We start from the raw sequence: 26487 nt of genomic DNA, 5'->3' as shown, positions 1-26487 counted from the left end.
GAGACTGTAGTTGATGCACCAGAGATGTAATGGTGAAAGTACGATCCTGGGGCAGGAAGGCTTTCGCCAAGATAGTGTTTACGTCGGCCCCTGTAAAGGATAGGGTTTGGGATGGAACTATCTTGGATTTGGGATAGTTGATTAGAAACCCTAAGGAGATCAGGGTGTTGATAGTGAGAAGCAGGGAGGTTAGCACGCCCCGCTGACTCGGAGCCCTTATTAACCAATCGTCAAGATAAGGGTAGACATGGACACCCTGATTCCTGAGGAAGGCCGCGACCACCACCAGGCACTTGGTGAATACTTGTGGAGCAGATGCCAGGCCGAATGGTAGTACACGGTACTGAAAATGACAAGGGCCGACCAGGAATCACAGGAATTTGCGATGAGATGGTGTGATTGAGATGTGTGTGTATGTGTCCTGAAGATCTAGAGAGCATAGCCAATCTCCTCTTTGCAGAAGAGAAAGTAGAGAGCCCAAGGTTACCATCTTGAATTTTTCTCTGTGCAGAAATTTGTTTAGTGCACGGAGGTCCAGTATTGGGCGTATGCCACCTGAATTTTTTGGTATTAGAAAATACCGGGAATAAAATTCCTGCCCCTGCTGGGAGAGGGGTACCGGTTCTATTGCTTGGGATAGGAGGAGGGATGAGACCTCCTGCTCGAGCAAGGAAGAATGATCAGACTTTCCCCACATCGACCGAGGTGGAGAGTCCACTGGAACAGTCAGGAAATTTAGGTGGTTACCTTGGGTGACTACTGTAAGTACCCATTGGTCTGTGGTGTCTGTGTGCCAAGCGCTGCTGAAGTGGCAGAGTTGACCGCCGACTGGTATGGATGGAAGAGGAGGTTGGCTTACACTCTCTAGGAAGGAGTCAAAATCCTGACGCTGGTCCAGGCTGAGAAGCTGGCTGAGACTTTTGAGGCCGAGTCTGCCTTGATTGACCTTTTTGGTAAGGTCTGGAAGGGCGTTCTCTAGAAGCCGGAGGATAAAATTTCCTTGGCTTGTAGGTTGGCCGCTTAGAGTCTCGTCTGAAAGTTCTCTTAGGCGCAGAAGGGAACTCTGACGGCACAGAAGAAAGCTGGCGCAGTGTTTCATAGTGGTCCTTCAACTGTGCCACCGTCTCTCAGATCTTTCCCCCGAAGAGATTATCTCCCACACAGGGTGGATCTGCTAACCTGTCTTGGACTTCTGGTCTTAAGACCGAGGATTTGAGCCAGGCCTATCTTCGTGCACTAATCCCTGCTGCAGACACTCTAGAGGCAGTGTCGAAGATATCATAAGTAGCGCGGACCTTGTGTTTTCCAGCAACCGGCCCTTTCTGAGCTAGAGTATGAAGTTGAGTCTGGAGTTGCTCTGGTAACAAATCAGAGAAGTCCTGGATCCTTTTAAAGAGGTCTCTGTTATACTGGGTCATGTATAACTGGTAAGAGGCTATGTGAGATATGAGCATAGAGCCATGGAAGACACGCCTGCCAAAAGCATCCAGAGATTTTTGTTCTTTCCCTGGAGGTATGGAGGAATGAGGTTTTGAATGCCGTGCCTTCTTCTGGGCTGACTCAACAACCACAGAATGATGATCCAACTGAGACTTCTGGAACCCAGGAGCTGACTGTATCAGATAGGTGGCATTTATTTTGTGGTTGACAGGTGGAACTGAACATGGGTGTTCCCAGTTTCTTTTCAGGAGATCAAGCAGGATTTCATGAATAGGTATGGACATGATTTCCTTAGGAGCATCAAGAAATTGGAGTACTTCCAGCATCTTGTGCCTAGAGTCCTCTTCTGTCTGAAGTTGGAAAGGAATAGTTTCAGACATTTCCTTGATGAAATTGATAAAAGACAGATCTTCTGGTGGAGAGTTTCGTCTTTCATCTGGGGGAGAGGGCTCTGAATCATCGGTCCAAGGATTATAGGGCTGATCTCCAGCACCTAGTGGGTCTCCAGCAGGGAGAAAGGGTGCTAATCCTGAAGGTCCAGGCCTAGGCATCGATGGAGGCACCTATGGCATCGAAGGAGGCATCAACGGCAAAAATGGAAGGCCCCCGTGTGCTGCGAATGGCTCGCCTGGGCCTTCATCTTCGCCGTGAACGGAGCACGTCCCGGGCATGCCGGTGAGAGAGAATGTATGTGTGAGAGGGGGAGGGTGACAGCATGGTTGGTAAGAGGGGGGTGGGGAGGGTGAGAAAGCAGGAGGGTGTGAGAGAGAGAGCATGGGAGGTAAGAGAGGGTGGATGGGGGGATGCTTGAGTGTGGGTTTCAGAGAGAAGGAGCCTATATGAGGGGAAGGGGATGCCGGTGAGAATGTGTGTGTGAGAGAGAAGGGGTGTGGGGGAGGGTGAGAGACAGCTTGGTTGGTAAGAGGGGGAGTGGGGGGGATGTTGTGGGTTTCAGAGAGGGAGCCTATATGAGGGGAGTGGGGGAGGGGAGGGTGACAGAGAGCAGGAGGGTGAGATAAAGCATGGGAGGTAAGTGAGGGGGGCTGGGGGGATGCTTGAGTGTGGGTTTCAGAAAGAGGGAGCCTATATGAGGAGATTGTGAAGGAGTGTGTATGTGTGTGAGATTGTGTATGTGTATTAGAGAGAGGTAGCATGTGTGTGAGAGAGGGAGGGACAGAGGGAGCCTGTGTGAGGGGAGTAGTACTGAGAACAGGGTCAAAGTCTGGGACTGGCAATAGAGTGGAAGGGGTTGAGCCTAGAGATGGAGGGGAGAGATATTGGCAGGTGGCGGAGTTGGGGCCTGAGAGGGCAAAGTGGCCAGGGGAGTAGGGAGAGCGAGTGGAAGGGACACTCTTACAGTGAATTTCTAGGGAAATTCTGCTCAAAATATTTAAAATTCTGCAACTTTAAGTAACAACTTTTTTCTGTAATAATTTAAAATATAATTACTTAAAGACTGTCATGTAAATTGTGTTATTTTGACCAATATAAAGTTTGCAGAATTTTGCAGAATTTTCAGTTTTTGTGTGCAGAATTTTAAATTTTTTTGCGCAGAATTCCCCCAGGAGTACTGAGTGTAAATAAACGACAATGTTGTACGGTTGGGAGTTTTCGGTCTTCCTTTTCAGTTACTGGGCTTCAAGTTAAAGGTTGCCTTTTATCCCCTGCTCAGGTTGGGTAGGGGGTGCTGATTGTTTAGTTAAGCTCATCTTGGTTTCGGTACAGGTCATACTGAGGGATTGCAGGTGGCATGCTAACATAAGTAGTGCAGTGTCAATAAAGCTTTTCTTCTCTGTCGCCATCTGCTGGTAGGGGGAGCAATACCCACTTATCTGGACTGATCTGTGGTATTCCAGGAATGAAAATTAACAGGTAAGAACCAATTTTCCTTTTCTAATATTTTTGTGTAGTAGGACTTTTATTTCATACAAATAGTTTATCTTAAAGAATGCTGATGACAGCTGCTTCCTTCTTTCTATAGACTTGAAATATGAAGTGTATGTTAACAATGTTATTTGCAAAAATTACATGATGTACTAAATGGAACACTCTCAATGAATGAATGAAAAATCATACAGCAGGTATGCAATAAAATTGGCCATGTCTAGTTTATTTAGGATCAATACATAAGGAAAGTTTTTTTTGTATTATAGTATCCACTGTACATTGCTCCTATAAAACATTATTTGTATTATACAATAAGCCACTAATGGGCATGCAGTAAAATAAATTGTATTGCACTTCCTTGATCATGCAAATTTTTTGTAATAAAAGTTACTTTATCACATACATGGCTATTTCTTGTTGCTTACTTACCTTTGGTATATATGTGGATTAACATGTCTGTTTTTTCTTAGCTGATGGGGATTTATGACATCTCATTCCAAGAGTAGGCTTCCATTATATATGAGAATCATGATAGTGATGATTAGTTTAAGTAGTTTCTGATAGCAAGAGAAGGTAAGTGGGACCATTCCTAATATACACATAATGGTCACCTAGAGCTCTCTCGACATTTTATTGATCATGGAGGTAGGAGGAGGGCACAGGAGTATAAAAAACAAAAATACCAAGGATTTTCCAGCAACTCTTATGTTTGTTGCATAATACCTTGCTATAAAAATAGCAGGAGTTTATGTGAGGTGGAAACAGCAGCTGATAACCTAGGAAATATTGTATAAAATCTTTTGAAAACACCATATTGAGATCTTTATACTTAAATCATTTGTATTTTTGGAAAGTAAATATCCGGTTTGTGTTTGTACAGGTAAAAAAAAAAATAAAACATGGTAAACCCATGTGTAATTAAACCAAAGTAAACTATGCCTGGACCCCATAAAATTAATTGTACAAAAGAAAATTCTATAGAGGTAAACAGTCATTTCACATATTGAGAATGCAGAGCCTATTTTGTTAATTTCCAATAATATGTAGGTCTACATTGCTATGAAATGTTATATTTCCTACTAGCAAGCCTTGCAAACATTTAGGGACCTTCAAGTTCAGTTTTTATTTCATTTTTCCTTGTCATTTTAATGTTATAACAAAAAAAATCAGTGATAAAATGGAGACATTTTTCTTACCTGTTAAATTTCTTTCCATGAGTCCTGCTACACCAGTCCAGGTCGGTCCATACTAATGGGTTTATATCCCTCTACCAGCAGATGGAAGCAGAACACACTTAATTCTGTGACATCATTGCCATTACATAAGGGTGGTGCAGCACCGATAAATCCACTATTCCCCTGACAAAGCACTGAAAAGCACAAACTATTGGAAAAAAAAAAAGTGAGAACAACTTTCAACATGGTAAGGAAGAAAACCTCCCACCTCAAGCACCTATTGAGCGAAACAAAGGAAAAAACAGTAAAAGAAAAGGAAATAGACTCCATGTTGAAAGGAGCCTCAATCCTTTGCAAAATATGTACAGAACAGCAATCCAAAGGTGCAAATGTCCGTGTATGCTAAGGTCCTACTTCCCTGGAGGGTCCTAGACTGGTGTAGCAGGACTCATGGAAAGGAAATTAACAGGTAAGAAAAAGTTCTCCTTCCATTTCATCCTGCTGCACCAGTCCATGTCAGTCTATACTAATGGGAAGTACCAAAGCCCCACTACTTAGGGAGCGAGGGAGTAAGAGCCACCCAGAGAACCACAGCATCTTCCAGGGCCTCCACCCAGTTCAAGGAAGGGGCTTCATCAAACCCTTGGGGTACCTGACAGGCAGACAACCTCCAGAAGGGGAAGCGTCCACTCCCATAGGGGGGTCTGCGCTTCCTATTAGGCCTTTAGATACCACAAAAGGCCTGGTGAAGAAAACAAAAAAATTCAGGGGAAAGTTCCCCAAACTCCTAAGCCTGACCTTGTAGAGCCTTAGGAAAGGGTACTAACGCAGGCAGCAAGAGAAGGGGCTGCTCAGCAGGGAGAGCCAAGGCTGCAAGCCACCGCAGAGAATCGAAACCCCCCCATGAGAGAAGACAAAATGGAAGAAGTTCCCACCAAAAACAGCACAGGCAAAAGTCTCCTCCAAGTCAGGGCCTGACCAAGAGGCCTCCGCAGGAACTTGAGTCACTGCCAGTAAAACTCTAGCTCCGTCCCTGCAATGCCAGAGCATTTTCCCGGCACCTCCCTCACTCGAACACAAGAAGAGCAGAGAGTCCCCGCAGCGGAAGCAGAACACCAGCAGCCACGTGCACCACACTGGCACCCACACTCCGCCCTTTCTATTGCCACGATCACACAGATACATTCAGACTGAAACACACACACGCACAGAAAAACTCACCCAGTCAAGCTGCACAAATAAGTCAGCCTAGAGTCTGTCCCCTGCCCCACACTAGGCCTCTAACATGGCCCTGCACTCCCTCGCCGGAGCTCCTTGTTGCTCTTCCTTGTGTTTCCTTGAACAGGCACAGGGCAAGCATGGAGGGGGACCGGCTGGATGCTGACTGCACACTAAGAAATGCCTCCTTCAAGTACTCCTTTTTATTTTTATTTTGTTTTATATTCTTTTAATAAGTTTGAGAAAACTATTAAAGCCTTCCTGCCCCCCAGGTTGAATCTAGACTCCTCTGGGACTCGGAGACCTCTAAAGTGAGCTCACTCTACTGGGTATACCAAAGGCCTGGCCCTCCAGTCTGTGACGAGCAAAAATCTTGTCCCACCATGTAGTCCTACCATTTGCTGGAGGCAGAGAATGCTGGATTTCTCTGGGCGTCACCGCCCTTAAGTAATGGTGATGATGTCACAGAAGAATTCAGTGTGCTCTGCCTCCATCTGCTGGTAGGGTATATAAGCACACTGGTATGGACTTACCTGGACTGCTGTAGCAGGATAAAATAGAATACTTTGTGGTAACACTCAGGAGAAAAATCAGTAGAAAAGTCAATTTTCTACTGATTTTTCTTTGTTTGTTATAACATTGAAAGTCCCAGAAAAATAAAATAAAAAATGAAAGCAAAGGTCCCTACAAATAATTGAAAGAAATACAAGGCAATAAAACGAGATTGTGTACTCACAGTAAGTCCAGTTTTCCACCAAAATATATTATTGTATGTGAAATGCATGTATATCAAGTTCATGGATTTTGGCGCAATACATTATTTACATTTTTAGAAGACAACATTGTAAGATCTACATACAGGTAGCTGTACTTTAACAGTATTATACAGAGATGTACACAGTTCAACATAATAACATCACATTACATTGTACTCCAAAACCCTGCTTCCTTCCAAAAAACAAGAGAGGGATATTATTTTCTTCAAGCAGCTTCTTCAGCGGAGCAATCAATGCCTGCATAGGTAAACTTCTCATAAAGTGTGGTATTCACATAGGTCTGAAAGAGCAAGAAAGTTTGGCAGTTAATTTATAGTGGGTGGCGTGCAGTCTCTTTCATTTTTTTTCTGCTCAGGTTGCTATCTATGTTTCCCTTTGTCTTTAAACTCAGTTAGAAACTAAAAGCACCCCCTTGATCTTTGTTCTCATCCAACCAGTTTCGGTTTTTCTTTCTGCCTCCCTTTAAACCTACATCCCATGTTATTGAGATATACCCTCAGGAGTCCCCTGAAATTTTAGTTCACGTGTAGAATAAATCAGAGTACAATAGAACCTTTGCCTTAAGTGGCACATTTTCAGAAGCACATAAAATAAGGTGTTATATGCTTAAGTGGATGTTTGGTCACTAAGTATATGCACAAAAGTTCACAAGACATACAGAAAAAAGGTAATTGGGAGCACGCTATGAATCTATGTAACTTACATTTTTTGAAAAATATGCACATAACCAGCATGCAGATAATGTACATAATTTACACTATTATTTTGAAATAGGTAAAGTTATATTAGTACATTTAGCAACGTAATCTGTTATTCAAACACAATTTATGTGAATACTTTGTGTTTGAAAATAAGATTTTCTGCATGATTCAAAGTATGTTCATAATTTTGCTGTTAAGAGCTGTATTGAAAATGCACCAGTAACTGTACCCCAGTTAGTGTCACCAGAATTGTATGTCCAGCTTCTGCCAGCTTAACAATTTGTTATAACTAGGAAGCAAACTCAATTTTCTGGCATAGTTTGCATGCCATAACCCAACCCAACAGCTTGTAATTGTGTTCGCCTCCTAGAATATTCTGAAGCTTTAGAAAAAAGATTTTATGACCTGCTTTTCATACAAACTGACAAAGAATAACCCTATAATTAAGGAAGGGAAAGGATGAGGGGAGGGAATGTTCTTAATAGTTTTACTGTAAATTGGTACGATAAGACCTGGTCTTGAGCATCGGTATATTAAAAGAATTTAAATAAATAAATATACACAAATCTGTATTGTGCGAGCATTGGGAAGAACTCACCAATGTATTTGTTCATCTTTTTCTTGTCTGTTTGGATTTCTTGTGTATGAAAAGTATAATTAAAAAAAGATTTGAACTTAACCCTATAATTAAAATATATATTATTAAAATAATAATTGAACATAGAAAGTAAGTCATGAGACAAAGCATTTTTAGGAAAATAGAGCACGAAAGGCAGGATAATTTGACTGTATATAAGGAGCACACAGGGGAGGGAAGATTTGATATGAAGTTCTTTGAATACTATACTAACTCATTCCACTGTTGTTGTGCTTCCCGGCTGCGTGTGCTCCGCGGCTGGGCCTGCTCACCTCGCTACGCCTTCCATCAGCTACGGGCACGTCCCCTCCATGGCTGCTTCCAGCTCGCGGCGTCTCCGGTCCCCCTGTGCTCCCGCTCCGGACCAGGCCTCACGGCGGGGCTCAGCGTCCTCCGTGGCGTTGGCCCCGCCCCTAGGCATGCATGCACGCCCTGATTGATCGCTGTGTCATGTGTCATTCTACAGCTCCCTGTTCAGGTGTTCGCTGGGACCCTTCTCCAGTCGACCGCTCCCTGGGACATCCGTTCTGTCCGGGGTCCAGTTCCACGGTGGCTGGGATCCAGGTCCGGCGGGCACCTCGTTTGGGTCAATCACATTGTGATAGCTAGTTTGCCTTCCTGTTCCTGTGCCTTGTTCCAGTCTCCTGTTCCAGCATCTTGTTCCAGTCTCCTGTTCCAGCGCCCCTCTGTTCCTTCGTCTACCCAGTAGTACCATTCGGACTGGCTTCTCGGTACTGACCTCTGCCTGTTACTTCGACTACGTTTGACCGGCGCCTGGATTTGCCTCTGCCTGTTTCCATTGACCACGTCTGCACCTGCCTGTAACTGAACTCTGCCTGTCCACTGACCACGTCTGCACGCTGCCTGGAACTGACCTCTGCCAGTCTGCTGACCATGTCTGACCGCCGCCTGGAATTTGACCTTTGCCTGACTATCCTCAGACTGACCACTGGTATTGACCCCTGCTTTGGCTGACCACGCTATCTTTGACTCTGGCCTTGATCCTCGCTCTTCAATCAGAGATTCTGTTCTGGCCTTCTCTGGCTCCCGGACTCCCTAGACTGAACATTGACCACGCACCCTTGTTCGTGGTGGGCACACCCCTGAACTTTATCTCTTGGAGATCCTGCGATGCCCACCTAATACCAGGCGGCCCAGGTAACCAAGGGATCAACCTGAGGGAACTCCGGGTTGCTATTGGTGAAGCTCCAGCTAGCCTCTGTCTCCTCCTGTGCTCCACCTTTTGGTAGCAGGCGCTCTCTGGGTCCGACCAGGGAGCCTACCAATCCTGCACCAGGCCAAGGGTCCACCTCCCGGCGCAACAATTGTGAACTAATTTCTGAGGATTTTGAACTGTAAATGTGAGCAATTGGTTGCCTCTTTGGTCTTAAATAGTAGTTGTATACAAGAAAATTTAATCGAGACATACAATGAGATAAGTCATGCTGTATTTTCTCAAGGTATGAATTTAGATTGTAAAGGTGCCCTGTTTATCAGATAAACTTAATACATTTCTTGGTTAGCTATCAGGAACCAATACTTCCTTGGAGCAAAAGAAAATTAGCAGGTTGTTGACCTTTATTTGTGTGCATTCAAGTGGACTAACAGGTCAACCACACCACTTTATGCAAAGGTGACCTAAAATTATGGAATGTCATAAGAACATCTCCAAATACCAAAGTTACAAAAGATGCTATGGATCAGATGAATTAAGAATTTTTCTCCATGGACAAGCAGGACAGTGATTAGCCACACAAGTGTCATCCAATGGTGCTAAGACAAATGCTTTCTCAGAGCTCAGAAAACCCTTGAAGATTTTGGGCATGTGTGAGTCTTCCCACGCAGCTATCAACACGTGAGTCTCCTCAGTATTTTTTCTTCCACTCATGCAAAAAGACACATTTTTGCTCTCCTTAAGCTGCTGGTCAGAATTTTCTTACTCTCTTCTTTTTTCTTCTTTCTTTTTTCTCTTTTGTTGTCAGCATAGCTCTCAAGCCAAGTAGCGGCTGTTCCAGTTCATAGAGTGCTACAAGAAATCCAATCCGGATTGTGGCAAGTATTCTTGTCTACATTATCAGTAGCAAGAGAGTTGTACTTAAACACAAAGTTCAACCTTGTCTTGATCATCAAAAGGTACAACTTCCTCATGAATCTGTAGTAATGGAATTAGCCTTAAAAGAGCAAACAGGTCGAAAACACTTTCTAGTACTTCTCTGGGGAAAGATGCAAAGTTACATGACCTAGGGACAAAAAAGATTCTCCAGTTAGCTAGGCTAACATCTAGATTTCCTAGCGTGTTGCCAGATGGACTCAGGACCAGTGGGATACGTGCTCTTCTGCTAGCAGATGGGAGACGGAGTTAGATTTCAAAGCTGACGTCACCCTAGATATACCCCTGAAGTGGCCTCAGCTCCCCAGTATCTCTCCGTCTCTTAGCAGATGCAGACACTATCCCACACACTAGCACAGTGTTAGGAAATTACAGCAAAGAAGACAAAAATTAACCGTAAAGAAGATCGAGCCCCGCTCTCCTGCAGTGATACCTAAGGGTCCCTCCTCCAGTTGAGAATTCCTGAGGTGATTTTCGATATCTCTCAGAGGTGTGCCTTGGTCTGGTAGCTGGACCCCGGTGTGGACTTAGCCCCTAGAGGCAGCGGGTGCATATCAGAGCGCGGCGGTGAAGGTAAAGCCCTCTCCCCCCCCGCAGCTGGAGACCGTCCCAGCACGTGATCAGTAAGCGCCGAGACCAAGTAAGCTGAAAACTTTAAATTAAGGTCTCCGGTCTCCGGGGCTCGGAGTGCCGTACCAATTCCGATTTCCATCCGGAAAGTTAAAAGGGAACACCGATTGGGTTGAGCAGCCTTGGTTGGGCTAGGCCCCGCTCCGGTGCAGGGGTCCGGACATGTGGAGACCCTCGGGGGCGCCATCATACGCACGGGGGCGTCAGCACCATCTTCCCTTCTCGACCAGCGGTACGCACGGGGCAGGCCGGATAGTCAATGCGCCCAACTTGTGCACCTCCAACGTAGATGTGCGCATAACCGTGCACATAACTACACGCACAGCCGTGCTTAAGACTGCATGCGCGCATTGTGCTTACGTGCATAACTGCACGCATATTAAAGCACATTACCTGTGCGTTTATACGTAGAGGCAATGGCACCGGCGTCCAAGAGGCCCAGAAGGCACTCTCTTTGCACAGCCTGCCACATCAGAGCCGCACAGCCTGCCACATCAGAGCCGCACAGCCTGAATTGGAGTCCTGCCTGTGTCATCATTGCAAAGAAGCCCAGGGGATACCAAAGCCTGGTCCTTCACTATCTGAGGATGGGTCCAGAGCTACTACATACGATAGCACCCCGGATCTATGCAACCCCAAAATGGCATCTCCACAAGAGGCATCTCAGAGGCCCCTACTCCGACTCTCCCTGGGGCTAACATGGACCCAGGAACCTTCTCCTGGTTAGAATTTTTCCAGGGGCTACAAGCCTTTGTTCAGGCACAATCAGCCCCGGCTGCAATCCGGGTTCAACCCTAGCTGGAAGCACATGATCCTCCCGGCCCTGCTCGGATGCTTCGAGACATGCTTCGCCTAACCAAGAATTTCCCTGATAGGGACCCGGACACCTCATATGATGATGGTGGCTCTCTGGAGGAAGGAGAAATCCCTCCAGGCCTGGAGCCATACAGAACCATGCTTCGCTTCTTCCATAGGGATGAATTACCAGCCCTTGTTTCACAGACTCTGAAGACTCTGGGGATCCCAGGCACGGATCCTATTTCAGAACCAAAGAAGAACCCCATCTTGGTGTCCCTTCGTAAGGCTTCATGCTATTTCCCAATGATGGAAGCCATCCAGGAACTGATTGACCCGGAGTGGGATGACCCGGAGGCCAGCTTTAAAGGAGATCGGGTCTTGGAAGCCTTGTACCCTCTGGAACCAGCAATCAAGGATCGCCTGCAATTCCCGAAAGTGGACGCCATGGTCTGCGCCGTCTCAAAGTGAACAACCATTCCCATTGAGGGAGGGGCTGCACTGAAGGATACTCAGAATTGACGATTGAGATCCATTCTTAAGCAGGCCTTCGACGCAACAGCAATGACACTGCATATTGCTTCCTGCTGCGTGCTAGTGGCACGTTCCTGCTTGCTCCTCTCTCTTGAGGCAAATAACTCCGGAACGTATGCTGGTGAAATGACTGAACCTGCAGCAGCCTTCCTGATGGACACGAGCTCAGATCTGGTGCGCACCTCAGCCAGAGAAATAGCCTTGGTAGTGGCGGCGAGAAGACAGTTATGGTTGCGGAATTGGTCTGCTAACGCGACTTCTAAAACGAATCTCACAAGAATGTCCTTTAACGGATCTCTCTTATTGGGAAGTGAATTGGAGAATCTAGCCAGGACCCCTGTCCTCCAGTACCTCGACTACTGGAGGACAGGGGTAAAAGATCCCAGCACCCCTCCCCCAGAAGAACTAGGGGCAGAGGCTCTCAACGCTTTCGATCCTACAGGAACTTGTCGTTCCAGGCACCTGGTCCTTCCGGAAGGTCCCAGCCCTTTCGGAACTGACAAACCAAGAGAAGAACAGGCCCGAGGGCAGGCTCCAGCCATACTCCCCAATGAGAATGGGCCGACCCATCCACAGGAAGAGGAAATAGGGTATCGACTTTCTCTCTTCTTACCAACGATGGGTTGAGATCACGTCGGACAAATGGGTACTAAACATCATTCGAGAAGGTTACTCTCTAGAGTTCTGCAGCATCCCTCAGGACAGATTTATGATATCACCCTGCCACTCCCACACCAAGAGACTGGCAGTGGAAGCCACTCTGACAAGACTACTCAGTCTGAAGGCTATAACTCCGGTTCCTATGCCCCAGCAAAATATGGGGCGTTATTCCATCTATTTTATCGTTTCCAAGAAAGAAGGATCATTCCGACCCATCTTGGATCTCAAGAATGTCAAGCGTCATCTGCAGATACTACACGTCCGCATGGAAACTCTCCGCTCCATAATAATAGAAGTACAACCAGGAGATTTCCTAACCTCCCCGGACCTCTCCGAAGCCTACCTTCACATCCCAGTCCATCAAGATCACCTGCGTTTTCTATGCTTTGCAGTACAGGGACACCATTACCAGTTCTGAGCGCTACCCTTCGGCCCAGCAACCGCCCCCAGAAGATTTTCCAAAATTATGGTGGTTGTGGCGGCAACACTGAGGAAAGAAGGGATCTTGGTACACCCTTACTTGGATGACTGGTTGATCAGGGCGAAATCTTCAGAAGAGAGCAGACAGGTGACCAGCAGAGTCAAGAACCTACTGTTGGAACTCGGCTGGGTTGTGAACACGGTCAAGAGCAGTCTGCAGCCCTCTCAGTCCCTAGAGAACCTGGGGGCCTGTTTTGACACCAAACAGAACAAGGTCTTCCTCCCTCCCCCGAGGAGGAGGAAGCTGATTGAGCAATTACGACGACTGATGACCAGTACACGCCCCAAGGTATGGGACTATCTTCAAGTCCTCGGGCTCATGGCATCAACCCTGGAGGTCGTTCCGTGGTCAAGGGCTCACATGCGACCTCTCCAGTGCTCCTAACTGTCACGCTGGAACCCACTGTCCCAGGACTACTCAATTCACCTCCAACTACCAGCAGAGATATGTTCTCAGCTTCAGCGGTGGCCTGAGCAGGGGTGTAAGCCTATCCCCACCGAACTGAATCATGCTCACCACAGACGCGAGCTTACGAGGGTGGGGAGCCCACTGTCAGGAACTGAAGGCCCAGGGACAATGGAACAAGGAAGAGGCGGGTTGGAACATAAACCGACTGGAAGCTTGAGCAGTCAGACTAGCGTGCCTGTGATTCAGCCACAGGCTCCAAGGGCAAGCGATCCGAGTTATGTCGGACAATGCTACAATGGTTGCCTACATCAACCACCAGGGAGCAACCAGAAGCCAGCAGGTGTCTCTGGAAATAGACCCTCTCATGGCACGGGCAGAGTTAAACTTACAAGGGATCTCGGCCTCCCACATCGCAGGGAAAGACAACATCTCAGCAGACTTCCTCAGCAGAAAAACTCTGGACCCGGGGGAATGGGTGCAGTTAACTAGAGCCTTCCAACTGATAATAAATCACTGGGGCCTCCCAGCCATGGAGCTACTGGCCACTTCTCTCAATGCTCAAGTCCTCAGATTCTTCAGCCACAGACGAGAGCCGCATTCCCAAGGGATCGACGCCCTCATCCAGACCTGGCCAGAATAGGATTTACTGTACGCCTTCCCCCCATGGCCACTATTGGGCAAGATCATCTGCAAGATAGAACATCACAGGGGACTAGTTCTTCTAGTGTCCCCGGATTGGCCAAGATGCCCATGGTACGCAGACATGCAAAGACTCCTTGCAGGGAGCCCTCTGTGCCTACCTCCACACAGGGACTTTCTCCAGCAGGGCCCAATTCTTCACGAAGATCCATCTCAATTCTCTCTTACGGTCTGGCCCTTGAGAGGACTCACCTGAAGAAGCGTGGTTACTCGAAGGCCATGATTGACACCCTGCTCCGCACATGCAAGTTCTCAACATCACTGGCATACATAAGGATCTGGAGAATATTCAAAGCCTGGTGCGAGGACTGCGGGGTATCCTCGCGAATGGCCAAGATTCACATGATTCTGGAATTTCTACAGGACGGTATGAAGAAAGGATTGTCACTCAACTCCCGCAAGGTTCAGTAGCAGCCCTCTCCTGCTTCAGAGCCGAAGTGAACGAAATCTGTCTATCAGCTCATCCGGACTTGGCCTGTTTCCTAAAAGGGGTTAAGCAACTTCGACTACCCCTAAAGTGGCCGGTGCCCCTATGAAACCTCAATTTGTTTTTGGACTTTCTAGCGGGGGCTTCCTTCAGATCAATGCGCAGTCTGTCACTACGCCTCTTAACATTGAAGATGGTATTCCTGGTGGCAATATGTTCTGCCCATCACATCTCCGAGCTGCAGGCACTATCATGTCGGGAACCATTCCTTAGGTTTACTCCTGGAACGATACAGCTTCGCACCGTCCCCTCCTTTCTACCGAAAGTGGTCTCCGAGTTTCATCTGAACCAAGCCATCTCCCTACCATCTCCAGAGGAACATAAGGACTTGGAAGACTACCGCCTTCTTCTCCATCTAAATGTCGGCAGACTCCTGATACGATACCTGGAACAATCGGAACAGGTGTGCAAAATGGATCACCTGTTTGTCCTCCACAGTGGGAAGAATCAAGGCGAAGCGGCCTCGCGAGTGACCATAGCTCGCTGGATCAAGGAAGTAATCAAGGCAGCCTACACAGAGGCAGGAAAGCCCTTACCCCTACAGGTTAAGGCTCATTGATTCTACTAGGGCCCAGGCAGTATCCTGGGCAGAAGCCAAATTACTGTTACCGCCAACATTTGTTGAGCGGTGACGTGGTCCTCCCTACACACCTTCTCCAGGTTCTACCGCCTGGACGTCCAGGCCCAAGAAGACACAACCTTCTCAAGGACAGTACTAAGTGGGCCACAGGCATCCTCCCGTCCTTTCCGGGAGTAGCTTTTGTACAGCCCACTGGTCCTGAGTCCATCTGGCTACATGCTACGAAATGGAGAAATTACTTACCTGATAATTTCTTTTTCCTTAGTGTAGACAGATGGACTCAGCTGCCCCCAGGGCCTTGGAAAGCAAATCTCGAGATTAAACAGATACGGGTAAGCTGATGCCTACACCTAGTTCAGGACACACGCAGTTAGTGTGGTGTCGGCATTAACTTGGTTGAGTGCACTGGCGGTCTCCAGTTTTGAAATCAGTTTAATCAAGTTTAATCAGTTTTTAATCAAGTTGTTTAAGCAAGATATATATCCTTAATGGCTTTTCGAGGAGGATACTGAGGAGCTGAGGTCACTGCAGGGGTATATCTAGGGTGATGTCAGCTTTGAAATCTGACTCCGTCTCCCATCTGCTAGCAGAAGAGCACACATCCCACTGGTCCTGAGATCATCTGTCTACACTAAGGAAAACAAAATGATCAGGTAAGTAATTTCTCCAATATCTGCCCATCAACTAAGTTGCAAGATATGACCCAGCAGCTTCCTTCAGACATGATGGATCTTTTTGCTCCTGTGCTACAAGAAGTGGAGGAATGTGGAAAGTATCTGATTTGATCAGCTTATGATGCATATGATATTTCAGAGATAGGCAGCTTTGGCCCTTGGGTGCCACAAACAGGTCTGGTTTTCAGAATGTCCACAATGAATGCATATTTGCTTTCAGGATATCCACAGTGAGAAATATATTTAAATACAATGGAACAATGCATAGAAATCTATTGTGCATATTCATTGTGAATATCCTGAAAACCAGACCTGCTTGTGGCACTCGAGAATGGGCATTGCCTATCCTTATGATACTTCCTCCATAATGTCTACAGTTGCTATTTGGGCCAGAAACCTAATATGGCTGTGGACTTCAGGTCTTCATGAAGATGTTCACAAGAAAACTGCTGATGCTCCATGCACAGGGGATCATCTTTTAAAAGGCAAAATGAAAGGAACAGTAGACTTTAATAAAGATCATTGCTGTACTTACCTAAAAGCAGTTATAGCTAAGTAACCATCTACAAGCAGGAAAGGTCAACCTCAGTATTAGAGAAGGCAATAAAACTATTCAAGAAGAAGAGGGTACCAAGCCTATTCTTTTCAAAAATCTTGCCAGCAGCAGCAGCAACAGCAGCAAGATGCATGCCAGGAAAAGAGCACAATTCAATCACAATCACAATCTAACTCTACTTTTTGACTGCCGTATCAAAAAGACTTCTCAGTTAGATTTAAATTGACTTCCAGTGGGGCAGGGGGGAGGCTTAAACAGTTCAGCCTACTATAATAGCTACAGACCACTGGGATCATAAAAGATCATAAAACAGGGATACCACTTGAATTTCAAGTCTTCTCCCCTGAATACTCCACCAAAGATTCACTACATAAATATAGAACGGCTCCAACTATTCCAGCAAGGGCTTCCAGCCCCCTCCTCACTGCAAATGTGATGGAAACAGTCTCAAAACTACAAAGGAACACAGGATTTGACTCCAAATATTTCCTTATTCCAAAGAAGCCCATCTTGAACCTGAGAGATCTCAAAAACACCTGAAGAAAGAAAAGTTTAGAATAAACTCTTTAGGGAGAATCCTACCTTAATTGGAAATAAACAACGTGCTAAGCATTCTAGACCTCAAGGATGCCTAAGCACATAGGGGCGGATTTTAAAAGGGTTACGCACGTAATATAGGCGCGTAACCCTTTTAAAAGCCTCCTGCATGCGCCGAGCCCATTTTGCATAGGCTCGGTGATGCGCGCAAGCCCCGAGTGCGCGTATATCCCGGGACTTGAAAAAGGGGGCGGGGTGCGGAATCATGGGCTGGCTGTCGCCTGCGCGCGTAACCTACGCCTGCCCAGAGGCAGGCGCAACTTCGCGAACAAAGGTAAGGGGGGGTTTTTAGATAGCACTGGGGGGTGGGTTAGGGAGGGGAAGGGAGGGGAAGGTGGGGGATGGTGGAAAGAAAGTTCCCTTCCGAGGCTGCTCCGATTTCGGAGCAGCCTCGGAGGGAACAGGGAAAGCCATCGGGGCTCCCATAGGGCTCGGCCTGCGCAAGGGGGTGCACAAGTGTGCACCCCCTTGCGCACGCCGAGCCCGGATTTTATAACATGCGCACGGCTGCGCGCGCATGTTATAAAATCGGGCGTAGATTTGTGCGCGCCGGGTTGCGCGCACAAATCTACGCCCGCACCTATGTTTTAAAATCTGGCCCATACAGTACACTCATTCACAAAAATCACAGGAAATGTGTGGAGAATGTTTACAAAATGTCTTCTAGTGCTTGCTGCTAATCTAAGGAAGAGGAATGTATTTGCTTTTCCATATTTAGACGATTGGCTTATATCCAGCCATACCCAGGGCTGGGCCTAGGGCGCTGACCATTAGGGGGCACGGGTCATGTGGGGCCGCGAGCAGCAGCGTTGCCACTCGTGGACCCACATGGCTCACGCCCCCTAATGGGGGTGGCAGTACGACCGGGGGTGGCACTCCTCTTTGCCACTGCAGCGCCATATCTTGCAGCCCCATATGGAGGAAACATGGCGGCAGGAGTCCGTGTTATTCAGTATCACCTGAATTCTCAATTAAACCAACACCTGTAACCACTTTCCCACAAGGTGAATATATGGACACTCTTGTCCAGTCTCTGGCTTGGTAGACAGATCCTGCAAACCTGCTAAGGTCATGCCAGCCAGTCTCAGTGCAAAACTGTCCCGCACTCTTGAAAGATTACATGTGCATGTTTATTTCTAAAATCCTTGTGGTCTAGGCTGTCCTTCCTGATGAAGCCTTCTGTGAAACACCATCAATGTCGCGGGACCGAAGCACTATTTGAAAATGGACTGTAACCTTTCTCTAAGCTTTATTTTCACTACCTGTTCAGCAATTTGCAATAATAATAAAAGGATTATTTCTCTTAAGGCATCATTGTCTGCAGGTTGATGCAAATTGCATTTAGCACACTCCTTCTAGTGTTAATGCTGCTTACTAATATGAAACATAAATATTTACCTCCAACCTTCAGCTGTAAAACGCTGACATACCCAGGTAAATGCATCAGTAAATGAATTTGCCTACTGTAATAGCACTAATCAACAGCATAACTAACTTAACATTATTTGTTGACTTCATAAACCTATAAAAATGGGGGATTATAAATAGATACAATTTCTGTTCTACAAAAGAAACACAATAGACCAGCTCTATGAACAGTTTCCCATTTGGTACTTCCGGGAAAGCAAAGTTGCTTACCTGCTACTAGTGTTCTCCGTAGACAGCAGGATAAATCAGTCACACAGGTAGGTGATGTCATCTGACAGCACTGAGAAGGAAAAGTTTTCTCAGAGCTGAGAAAAACCTAGAAGGCTTACTGAGCTTGCGCAGGTGTTCCTGAGCAACCACTGCTGTGCAAGTCTCCTCAGTCTCTGTAAGCAAGATAACTTTTTAACTCCAAGGAGAGAAAGATGGGATTGTGTGGCTGATTGTTGTCTTACCTTTCATGAGAAAGCAAAGTTGCTTACCTATATCACGTGTCCTCTGTAGACAGCAAGATAAATCAGCCACACAATCCCACCTTTCTACCTGTCAAGGTAGTCTTGCCATTGCTTAGTGCCATTACAAATGGATTTACTGATGTATTTACATGAGTATGTTAGTCAGAGTTTAATGTTTAATACTGACCGACTAATATATTCAGTAGCTTACAGTTCTAGTAACCATATTGGTTGAGGAGAAAGGGGCCCCTCTTCAGATGAAAGCTTGGTCTTGATAACTTGTGTTCCATAACATCTGTGAATAATTCTTATGTTGATCCAATAAAAGGTATATTGACCCTTACCTTTCTTTCTTCTAACATCCTGTTCAATGACACCAGTATCTGAGCAAATGATGGTCTTTCATATGGTTTCTCACGCCAGCATTGTCTCATGAGGTCATACCTTAGAAAATAAGATGTATTTAAAATGTATTTGTTTTGCATTAGCGCCAAAGTTTATTTTAATATAATAACGAAGAACCCTAATCAGAATTAGACAAAAAAATGTAGATTTGTGCTATGATCTTAGCGCTCTATATACTTTTACTTTTATTTAAACTGTCTGAAATGTACCTTTTCATTATAAATTAAGAATAGAGTGTCCAATTCATCAAGTAAATGAATTAGCTGTATGCAAAGGCATTATAACTACATAAAACTTTAGGGTTATAGAAAGAGGAACTATTCAGGGATTGGAATGAGGCCCATAAAGGTAACTGCTTTTAAAAAGAGTAGTTCAAACATCTTTTATTTTTCTGCCAATTCTGGAAGAATTCAAAGGAGAAAGCGCAGGAGAAGCAAAATGAGTTGCCGTGTGAACAGTGTGTGTGCCATACAAAGCAGGGTCCAGCTATCCGTGCCCTGCATGCTGCCCATTCATTACAACTCCAGGCATAAACTGTAGCAAGGAAGAAGAGGCATGCATGATTACACATTTTCTCAAAAAGGAGCTATTGGTGACTCTTGCTATTATGAGGTGTTGAAAGCCCAGGTGCTAGTCTAGTTGTGAGCCTCAGACAATGGTGAGTTTTCTGTAGCACATCCAGGGGCGTCGTTAGCACCAGGCATATGGGGCCCATGCCCCGAATCTCAAGCTCAGTACCCAGAATCTCAGCCTTGGCTCCCGCCGGTGCTAAGGACACCGCTCATTTCTTTGGCTCCGCGGTGCCTGTGAAGCGGCCCCTTTAAGAGGACGCCAGATGATGACATCTGCAGGCCCGGCAGAAGCAGCTCCCCGCTGCTTTTGCTGCCTGCCTGCTCGCGTCCTACACTACAGCAAGCAATACAGGAGCCCTCCTCCTTTACTGCCGGCCCTGCTCTTCACTGCCGTGGCAGCACCGCTCATTCTGGGGCACTCCGCACCACCCCCTGGCACCTGGAGGGACCACAGGAGGCAAAGAGAAGCCTCACTGCAGAGCTGGCACTGCTCCTCTCTGCTGTGGCCTGGCCTGATAACAAAGTGTGCATCCCCCCAGCCTGCCAGGTAAATCTTTAGACTATTTTAACTGGTCTGCAGCAGTGTTGACCGAACCCACATGGAAAAAGAAGGCTGCTGTGTTGGCATGTGTGTGTGAGAGACAGAAAGCATCTGTGTGTGTGTGTGTGTGTGCGCACACGTACACGCATTTGAGAGACAGAGCACTAGTGCGTGCGTGCAAGTGAGAAATAGTATGTGTGTGTGAGACAGAGCATGCATGTGTGAGTATGTAAGTATGTGTGTGTGAAAGAGACAAAGGGCATATATGTAAGTTAAGAGTGTGAGAGAGCACGGGTGTGTATGTATATGAGAGAGATGCTGCACAGGCCAAGGAAGAAGCTGTTGTTGCCTCTATGTTCCAGAGAGAGAGAGAAAGCATGTGAAGAAGCATGTGTTTCTGTGAGAGACATGTTGCGTGGGCCCAAGCAGAAGGCTGGTTTGCTGTATGTTCCGGGGAACGAAAGAGCATGTGTGAGTGAAAGAGCATGGGGAGGAGCCTATGTATGTATATTTGAGACAGCATATGGAAGAGAGGGAGCATGTATGTGTGTGAGCATGTGTGTGCTGGAGAGTATGTGGATGTGAAAAAGAGAGAGATGTTTTAGGTTTCTTGATTTTATTGCTTTATGGAATGATAATGTTTCTGTTTTTCCATCACTGCACTGGTTAACTTGTTACAGTTCCAACTCAGTTTATCTGCATGTTTCTATTTATATTTTATGGTCTCTTTAGTCTGTGTTTGGTGAGGGTTTGTCTGTGTTCTGCATGTGGGACCAAGACGAGGTAATCTGGTAGCACAGGGGTTCTAAACTCAGTCCTCAGGACATACTTAGTCATTCAGATTTTCAAGATATTCACAATGAATATGCAATGCATGACAGAGATTTCTATGCACTACCTCCACAGTATGGAAAACTATCTAATGCACATTCATTGTGGATATCCTGAAAACCTGACTGGGTAGGTGTGTCCGAGGATAGGATTGAGAGTCACTGTGCTAGCGAGTAGTTTCTGGGTCATAATCTAAAGCAGCTTGGTTTTTCTTTTTTTCTAATAGGAGGTGTACTGGTGTTTTAGGGCCTAACATAATATTTGCAGTATTGCCTTTTCATAGGTAGGGTTAATACTATTTGAGTGCTGGCAGTTAGTGCTGTTTTAGTATGGAAGGTTTATTGTAATTGTAATTCTTTTTTTTTTTTTTGCAGAGGATGTTTTCAGCATCAAATTAAAGACAGCACAATTTTTAAATGTCTATAATACTGTAACCCAAAGGCTGTATGTGAGTGGCTATGTACTATGCTGTGCTGGGCCTGGGTCTTCTGAGTGCACCTTAAGAAGAGATTAGTGAAGGGTGAAGATGCACTATGTTGTCATTCATGCCCTGTGGAAGTTCAGCTGAAATTTTCCCAACTACGATGGACAATCATAGACAGCATTCCAAAACATGAGGGAGGTGGCGACAGACAAAGGTTACTAAATTATAAAGAACAAAAATGGATTTTTGTTCTTGCAACTGAATTTCCGCAGGGCATGAATGACAACATAGAGTGGATGTCAGTAATTTAAAATATTCGATTTCATTGGTCGAATGTTTTTTCAGCTTCATCTAGGATTGGTCAATTCATAGTCAAGTTGACGCTTTAAAAACTTAAGTCTCAAAATGGCGAATCCTCTCTGAGATGCCGCAGCCACATTGAGATAACAAAAAGAAAAAAATGTTCTTGCCAAAACACGTCTGTATCACATAAAGATATATTTTTGTTTCATATAAGTTTGAATCTCTATATTTAGAAACCTGGTCTCCGTTTCTTTGTAGTTTACAGAGCGTCCCCTGACGAAGAATTCGAAACATAGGCTGTGTCGGGTGGGCAGAACAGAGACGATATACCCAACGCTCTAATACTACGTCAAGGGTAAGTGTCTTTTGCATACATATAATTTCTTTTTTAAAAAAAAGTTCAAATAGTGGCTTCATGAATACAAGTGTTAAACCCCGTGATTAAATTCTTGAGCAGGTATATGTTACATTTGCAACAAAGTAACTGAAATACCAGAAGTGAACAAGCAAAAAAAAAAATTTTGTTACGTTTGTGCTTTGGCTCATTTATGAGGGTTATCACTTGGATCAGCATAAGTGGCATTTATAAGATAAGTGTGGTTCACTTATTTGTTGTTTGCACATCTATACCACATTGGTTACCAGTTTCGTTGATCTACGAGGTTTTTAAAATGGTATAGACTCCTCTACATGCTATTTTATGCGCTCAAGTGCTATTTTTTACATGTGCGACTTTTGAAAATTCATTTTATAGCTAGAGTTATTTTTTTCCTAAGTGTATTGCTTTGCACTTCTTTACATTAAATCTCTTCTGCCATTTAGTTGCCCAGGTTCCCCAGTCTGGCAAGTTCCTTCTGCAGTTCCTCATAGTCTACTTGTATTTTAACTACTTTGAATAATTTTGTATCATCTGCAAAACTGATCACTCATTGCTCCCTCTTCCAGATCATTAAACAACTCTGATCCCAGGACAGATCCCTGGGGCCTCCACTATTCATCTTTCTTTATTAGGAAGAGTGTCCATTTACTCATAACTCTGCTTCGTATCCTTTAACCAGTTACTTATCCACAATAGGGCATTATAACCTATCTCATAATTTTTTAATTTCTGTAGAAGTCTCTCATGAGGGACTTTGTCAAATACTTTCTGAAAAATCCAAATACACCACATCAAATGGTTCACCTTTATCTACATATTTATTTGCACCTTCAAAAAATTCTAATAGATTCCTTTGCTAAATGCATCCTGGCTATTCCCCATTAAGCATGTTTATCCATATGCCCAGTAATTATGTGCTTAATAACTTTTACCATTTTGCCCATCATCAGTGTCAGGTTTTACTGGTCTGTACTTTCCTGGCTCATCCCAGTTTCCCTTCTTCCTTTTCCTTTTTGGAAGCTGTAACAATGATGGAATATCAGCACTGGTACCTAGACCTTCATAGAAACATGATGGCAGATAAGGACTGCAAGGTCCAACTAATCTGCCCAACTCTCTTCCTGCCACAGACCCTATCTGATCTCTGAATTTCCTCTCACTATGCTTGTCCCACGCATTCTCAAATTATGTCACTGTTTCTGTCTCCATCACATCCCCCTGCATCCACCATCCTTTTTGTAAACAAATATTTCCTGATGTTGCTCTTGAGTCCACCTTCCTGGAGCCTCATGTTTGTTCCAGAACATTCTTTCCTCTGAGAAAGGTTTGCTTCTTGGGCATTATTAATACATTTCAGGTATCTGAATGTCTTTCTTATCCCTCCTCTGGGGATACATGTTTATTTCATTTCATGTCATGTGTTTCGTCTACACCATCTTCCCAGGTAAACAAATCTGCCCAAGGCGGCGAACATGTTTAGGTCCTTAAATCTCATTTCATAAAACATTTAGCAGCTCCATTCTATCTATATCCATTTGAAGACATGGCCTCCAAAACGGTTCAAAATATTCTAGGCAAGATCTCATCAAAAACCTGTACAGAGGCATTATCACCTCCTTTCTTCTACTGGTTATGCAACTCCCCAAGCACGCTAACATCCCTCTAGCTGTGGACACCACCTTGTCACAATGTTTGCTATCCTTGAGGTGACTATGTACATGATTTTGTACTTTTATAATAGTAAAAGCATGTCAGGACCTACGTTTGAATGAAAGGAATTATATAAATTAGAAATTGAAACATTATTTCTTCATTTTTGAATGAATAGTTCTATATCAGACTAGCTGCACCTTACTGAAAGTTTTTAAGGCTCTATGAAAATTGATTTTACTATTTCTTTTATAGCACTTTTCTCAGTTTGATCTCAATGTGTTGGCCCAGGCACAGAATTTTCTAGAAATCACAAACAATGGAAAGTCAAATACTTGTTCAACAATCACAGCCACCACAGCAGAATAAGATCTGTGACAATGGCTGGTCCTTTGAGATAATGTGCAACTTTAACTTCTTCCACGGAAACGCTACTTTATTTTTTTTTTAGGATTTCATATTATTTATGTGGAGAAATATTTTTCTTACACTTCATCATCACAGTTGAGTGGCTTTTCCAGTCTGTACCCTTGTGGCAGTTTTTCATAGAGTTCTGCACATGTCATCCCGCAGTATGGCGTCCCACCTGTTACAACAAAAAAAAGTTCAGGCACATTAGGAGCTTTCCTAGTTTTTCAGCAAATTTTCCCATCGATATTAAGACCATAGAAAGAAATCTGGATAAATCTTTTGAAAATCAACCTCTTTTTGATATTTGAGCATAAGAACTGTCCTGTTTCACAGTAATATTCACAGTTCTGGAAAGACGCAATCCGTTTGACACAAAAATAAGAAAAACTCACATTTTTATAGGGGTTATGGCATATATTTAAAACTATCTTTTGTGCATTTAAGTTTGTATTTTTGCTCAGCTGCTTCCTCTTGTTTCTTTCAGTTTCCAGCCCAATCGAAACCTGACCCAACTATGGCTATAGTGCCCTAAACCATTTATGTGGGTTTAGCTACATTTTGAATTCCTCTCCCTACTTTCTATCTAGTCAAATCACCACAATGACCATCCTGTCGCAGCACAGATTGTTGCTCTCCTCAGAATCGACACATATGCACTTTTGAATGGGTCGGAATGCATCTGTCTTGGGATTTAGCTGAAACTGTGAATTTTTGACTTTGCAGTGTTTCCTGCCCCTGCCAATCTGAGAAGTAGGAGATGGGTGTGGGAAGTAAACCTGGGTCTCCCAAACAGTAGCACTCTCTCTGGCATGGGGCCAGTCGGTCAACATGCCCTTTGAAATGTATTTCAAAAATGTTAAGTTTTTGACATGACAACCTATATAAATGATTCTTTGGGCAGTCACGCAACACTAGAATCTTCTACAATATTGTATGTCATCTATAAACGAAGGATCACTTCCAGTATACAATGAGATCTAAACATCAAAATCACAGAACATATAGAAAGACATGGTTTAATGGAACAAAGTCAGCATGGCTTTACCCAGGGCAAGTCTTGCCTCACAAATCTGCTTCACTTTTTTGAAGGAGTTAATAAACATGTGGATAAAGGTGAACCGGTAGATATAGTATACTTGGATTTTCAGAAGGCGTTTGACAAAGTTCCTCATGAGAGGCTTCTAGGAAAAGTAAAAAGTCATGGGATAGGTGGCGATGTCCTTTCATGGATTGCAAACTGGCTAAAAGACAAGAAACAGAGAGTAGGATTAAATGGACAATTTTCTCAGTGGAAGGGAGTGGACAGTGGAGTGCCTCAGGGATCTGTATTGGGACCCTTACTTTTCAAAATATTTATAAATTTGCAGATGATACAAAATTGTTCAGAGTAGTTAAATCACAAGCAGATTGTGATAAATTGCAGGAAGATCTTGTGAGACTGTAAAATTGGGCATCCAAATGGCAGATGAAATTTAATGTGGATAAGTGCAAGGTGATGCATATAGGGAAAAATAACCCATGCTATAATTACACAATGTTGGGTTCCATATTAGGTGCTACAACCCAAGAAAGAGATCTAGGTGTCATAGTGGATAACACATTGAAATCGTCGGTTCAGTGTGCTGCGGCAGTCAAAAAAGCAAACAGAATGTTGGGAATTATTAGAAAGGGAATGGTGAATAAAACGGAAAATGTCATAATGCCTCTGTATCGCTCCATGGTGAGACTGCACCTTGAATACTGTGTACAATTCTGGTCGCCGCATCTCAAAAAAGATATAATTGCGATGGAGAAGGTACAGAGAAGGGCTACCAAAATGATAAGGAGAATGGAACAACTCCCCTACGAGGAAAGACTAAAGAGGTTAGGACTTTTCAGCTTGGAGAAGAGACGACTGAGGGGGGATATGATAGAGGTGTTTAAAATCATGAGAGGTCTAGAACGGGTAGATGTGAATCGGTTATTTACTCTTTCGGACAGTAGAAAGACTAGGGAACACTCCATGAAGTTAGCATGGGGCACATTTAAAACTAATCGGAGAAAGTT

General features: G+C 44.7%; 1 protein-coding gene across 2 annotated transcripts in view; it reads right to left on the bottom strand.

Moving 5' to 3' along the window:
• Window positions 1–3524: 3524 nt before the first annotated feature.
• The window catches only part of TEK (TEK receptor tyrosine kinase), a 204923-nt gene continuing 181960 nt past the window's right edge, over window positions 3525–26487 (bottom strand). For both annotated transcript variants that reach the window (XM_029606483.1, XM_029606474.1), the window contains exons 21-23: window positions 24520–24616; window positions 19270–19369; window positions 3525–6776 (exon numbers count right to left, since the gene is read on the bottom strand). In XM_029606483.1, coding sequence (XP_029462343.1) covers window positions 6702–6776; window positions 19270–19369; window positions 24520–24616 — 272 coding nt within the window. In that variant the 3' untranslated portion in view covers window positions 3525–6701. The remainder of the gene's footprint in view (window positions 6777–19269; window positions 19370–24519; window positions 24617–26487) is intronic.

The sequence above is a fragment of the Rhinatrema bivittatum genome, chromosome 1 (genome assembly GCF_901001135.1).
Source record: "Rhinatrema bivittatum chromosome 1, aRhiBiv1.1, whole genome shotgun sequence".
Taxonomy (NCBI): Eukaryota; Metazoa; Chordata; class Amphibia; order Gymnophiona; family Rhinatrematidae; genus Rhinatrema; species Rhinatrema bivittatum.
This window is presented reverse-complemented; position numbering and strand designations above follow the sequence as displayed.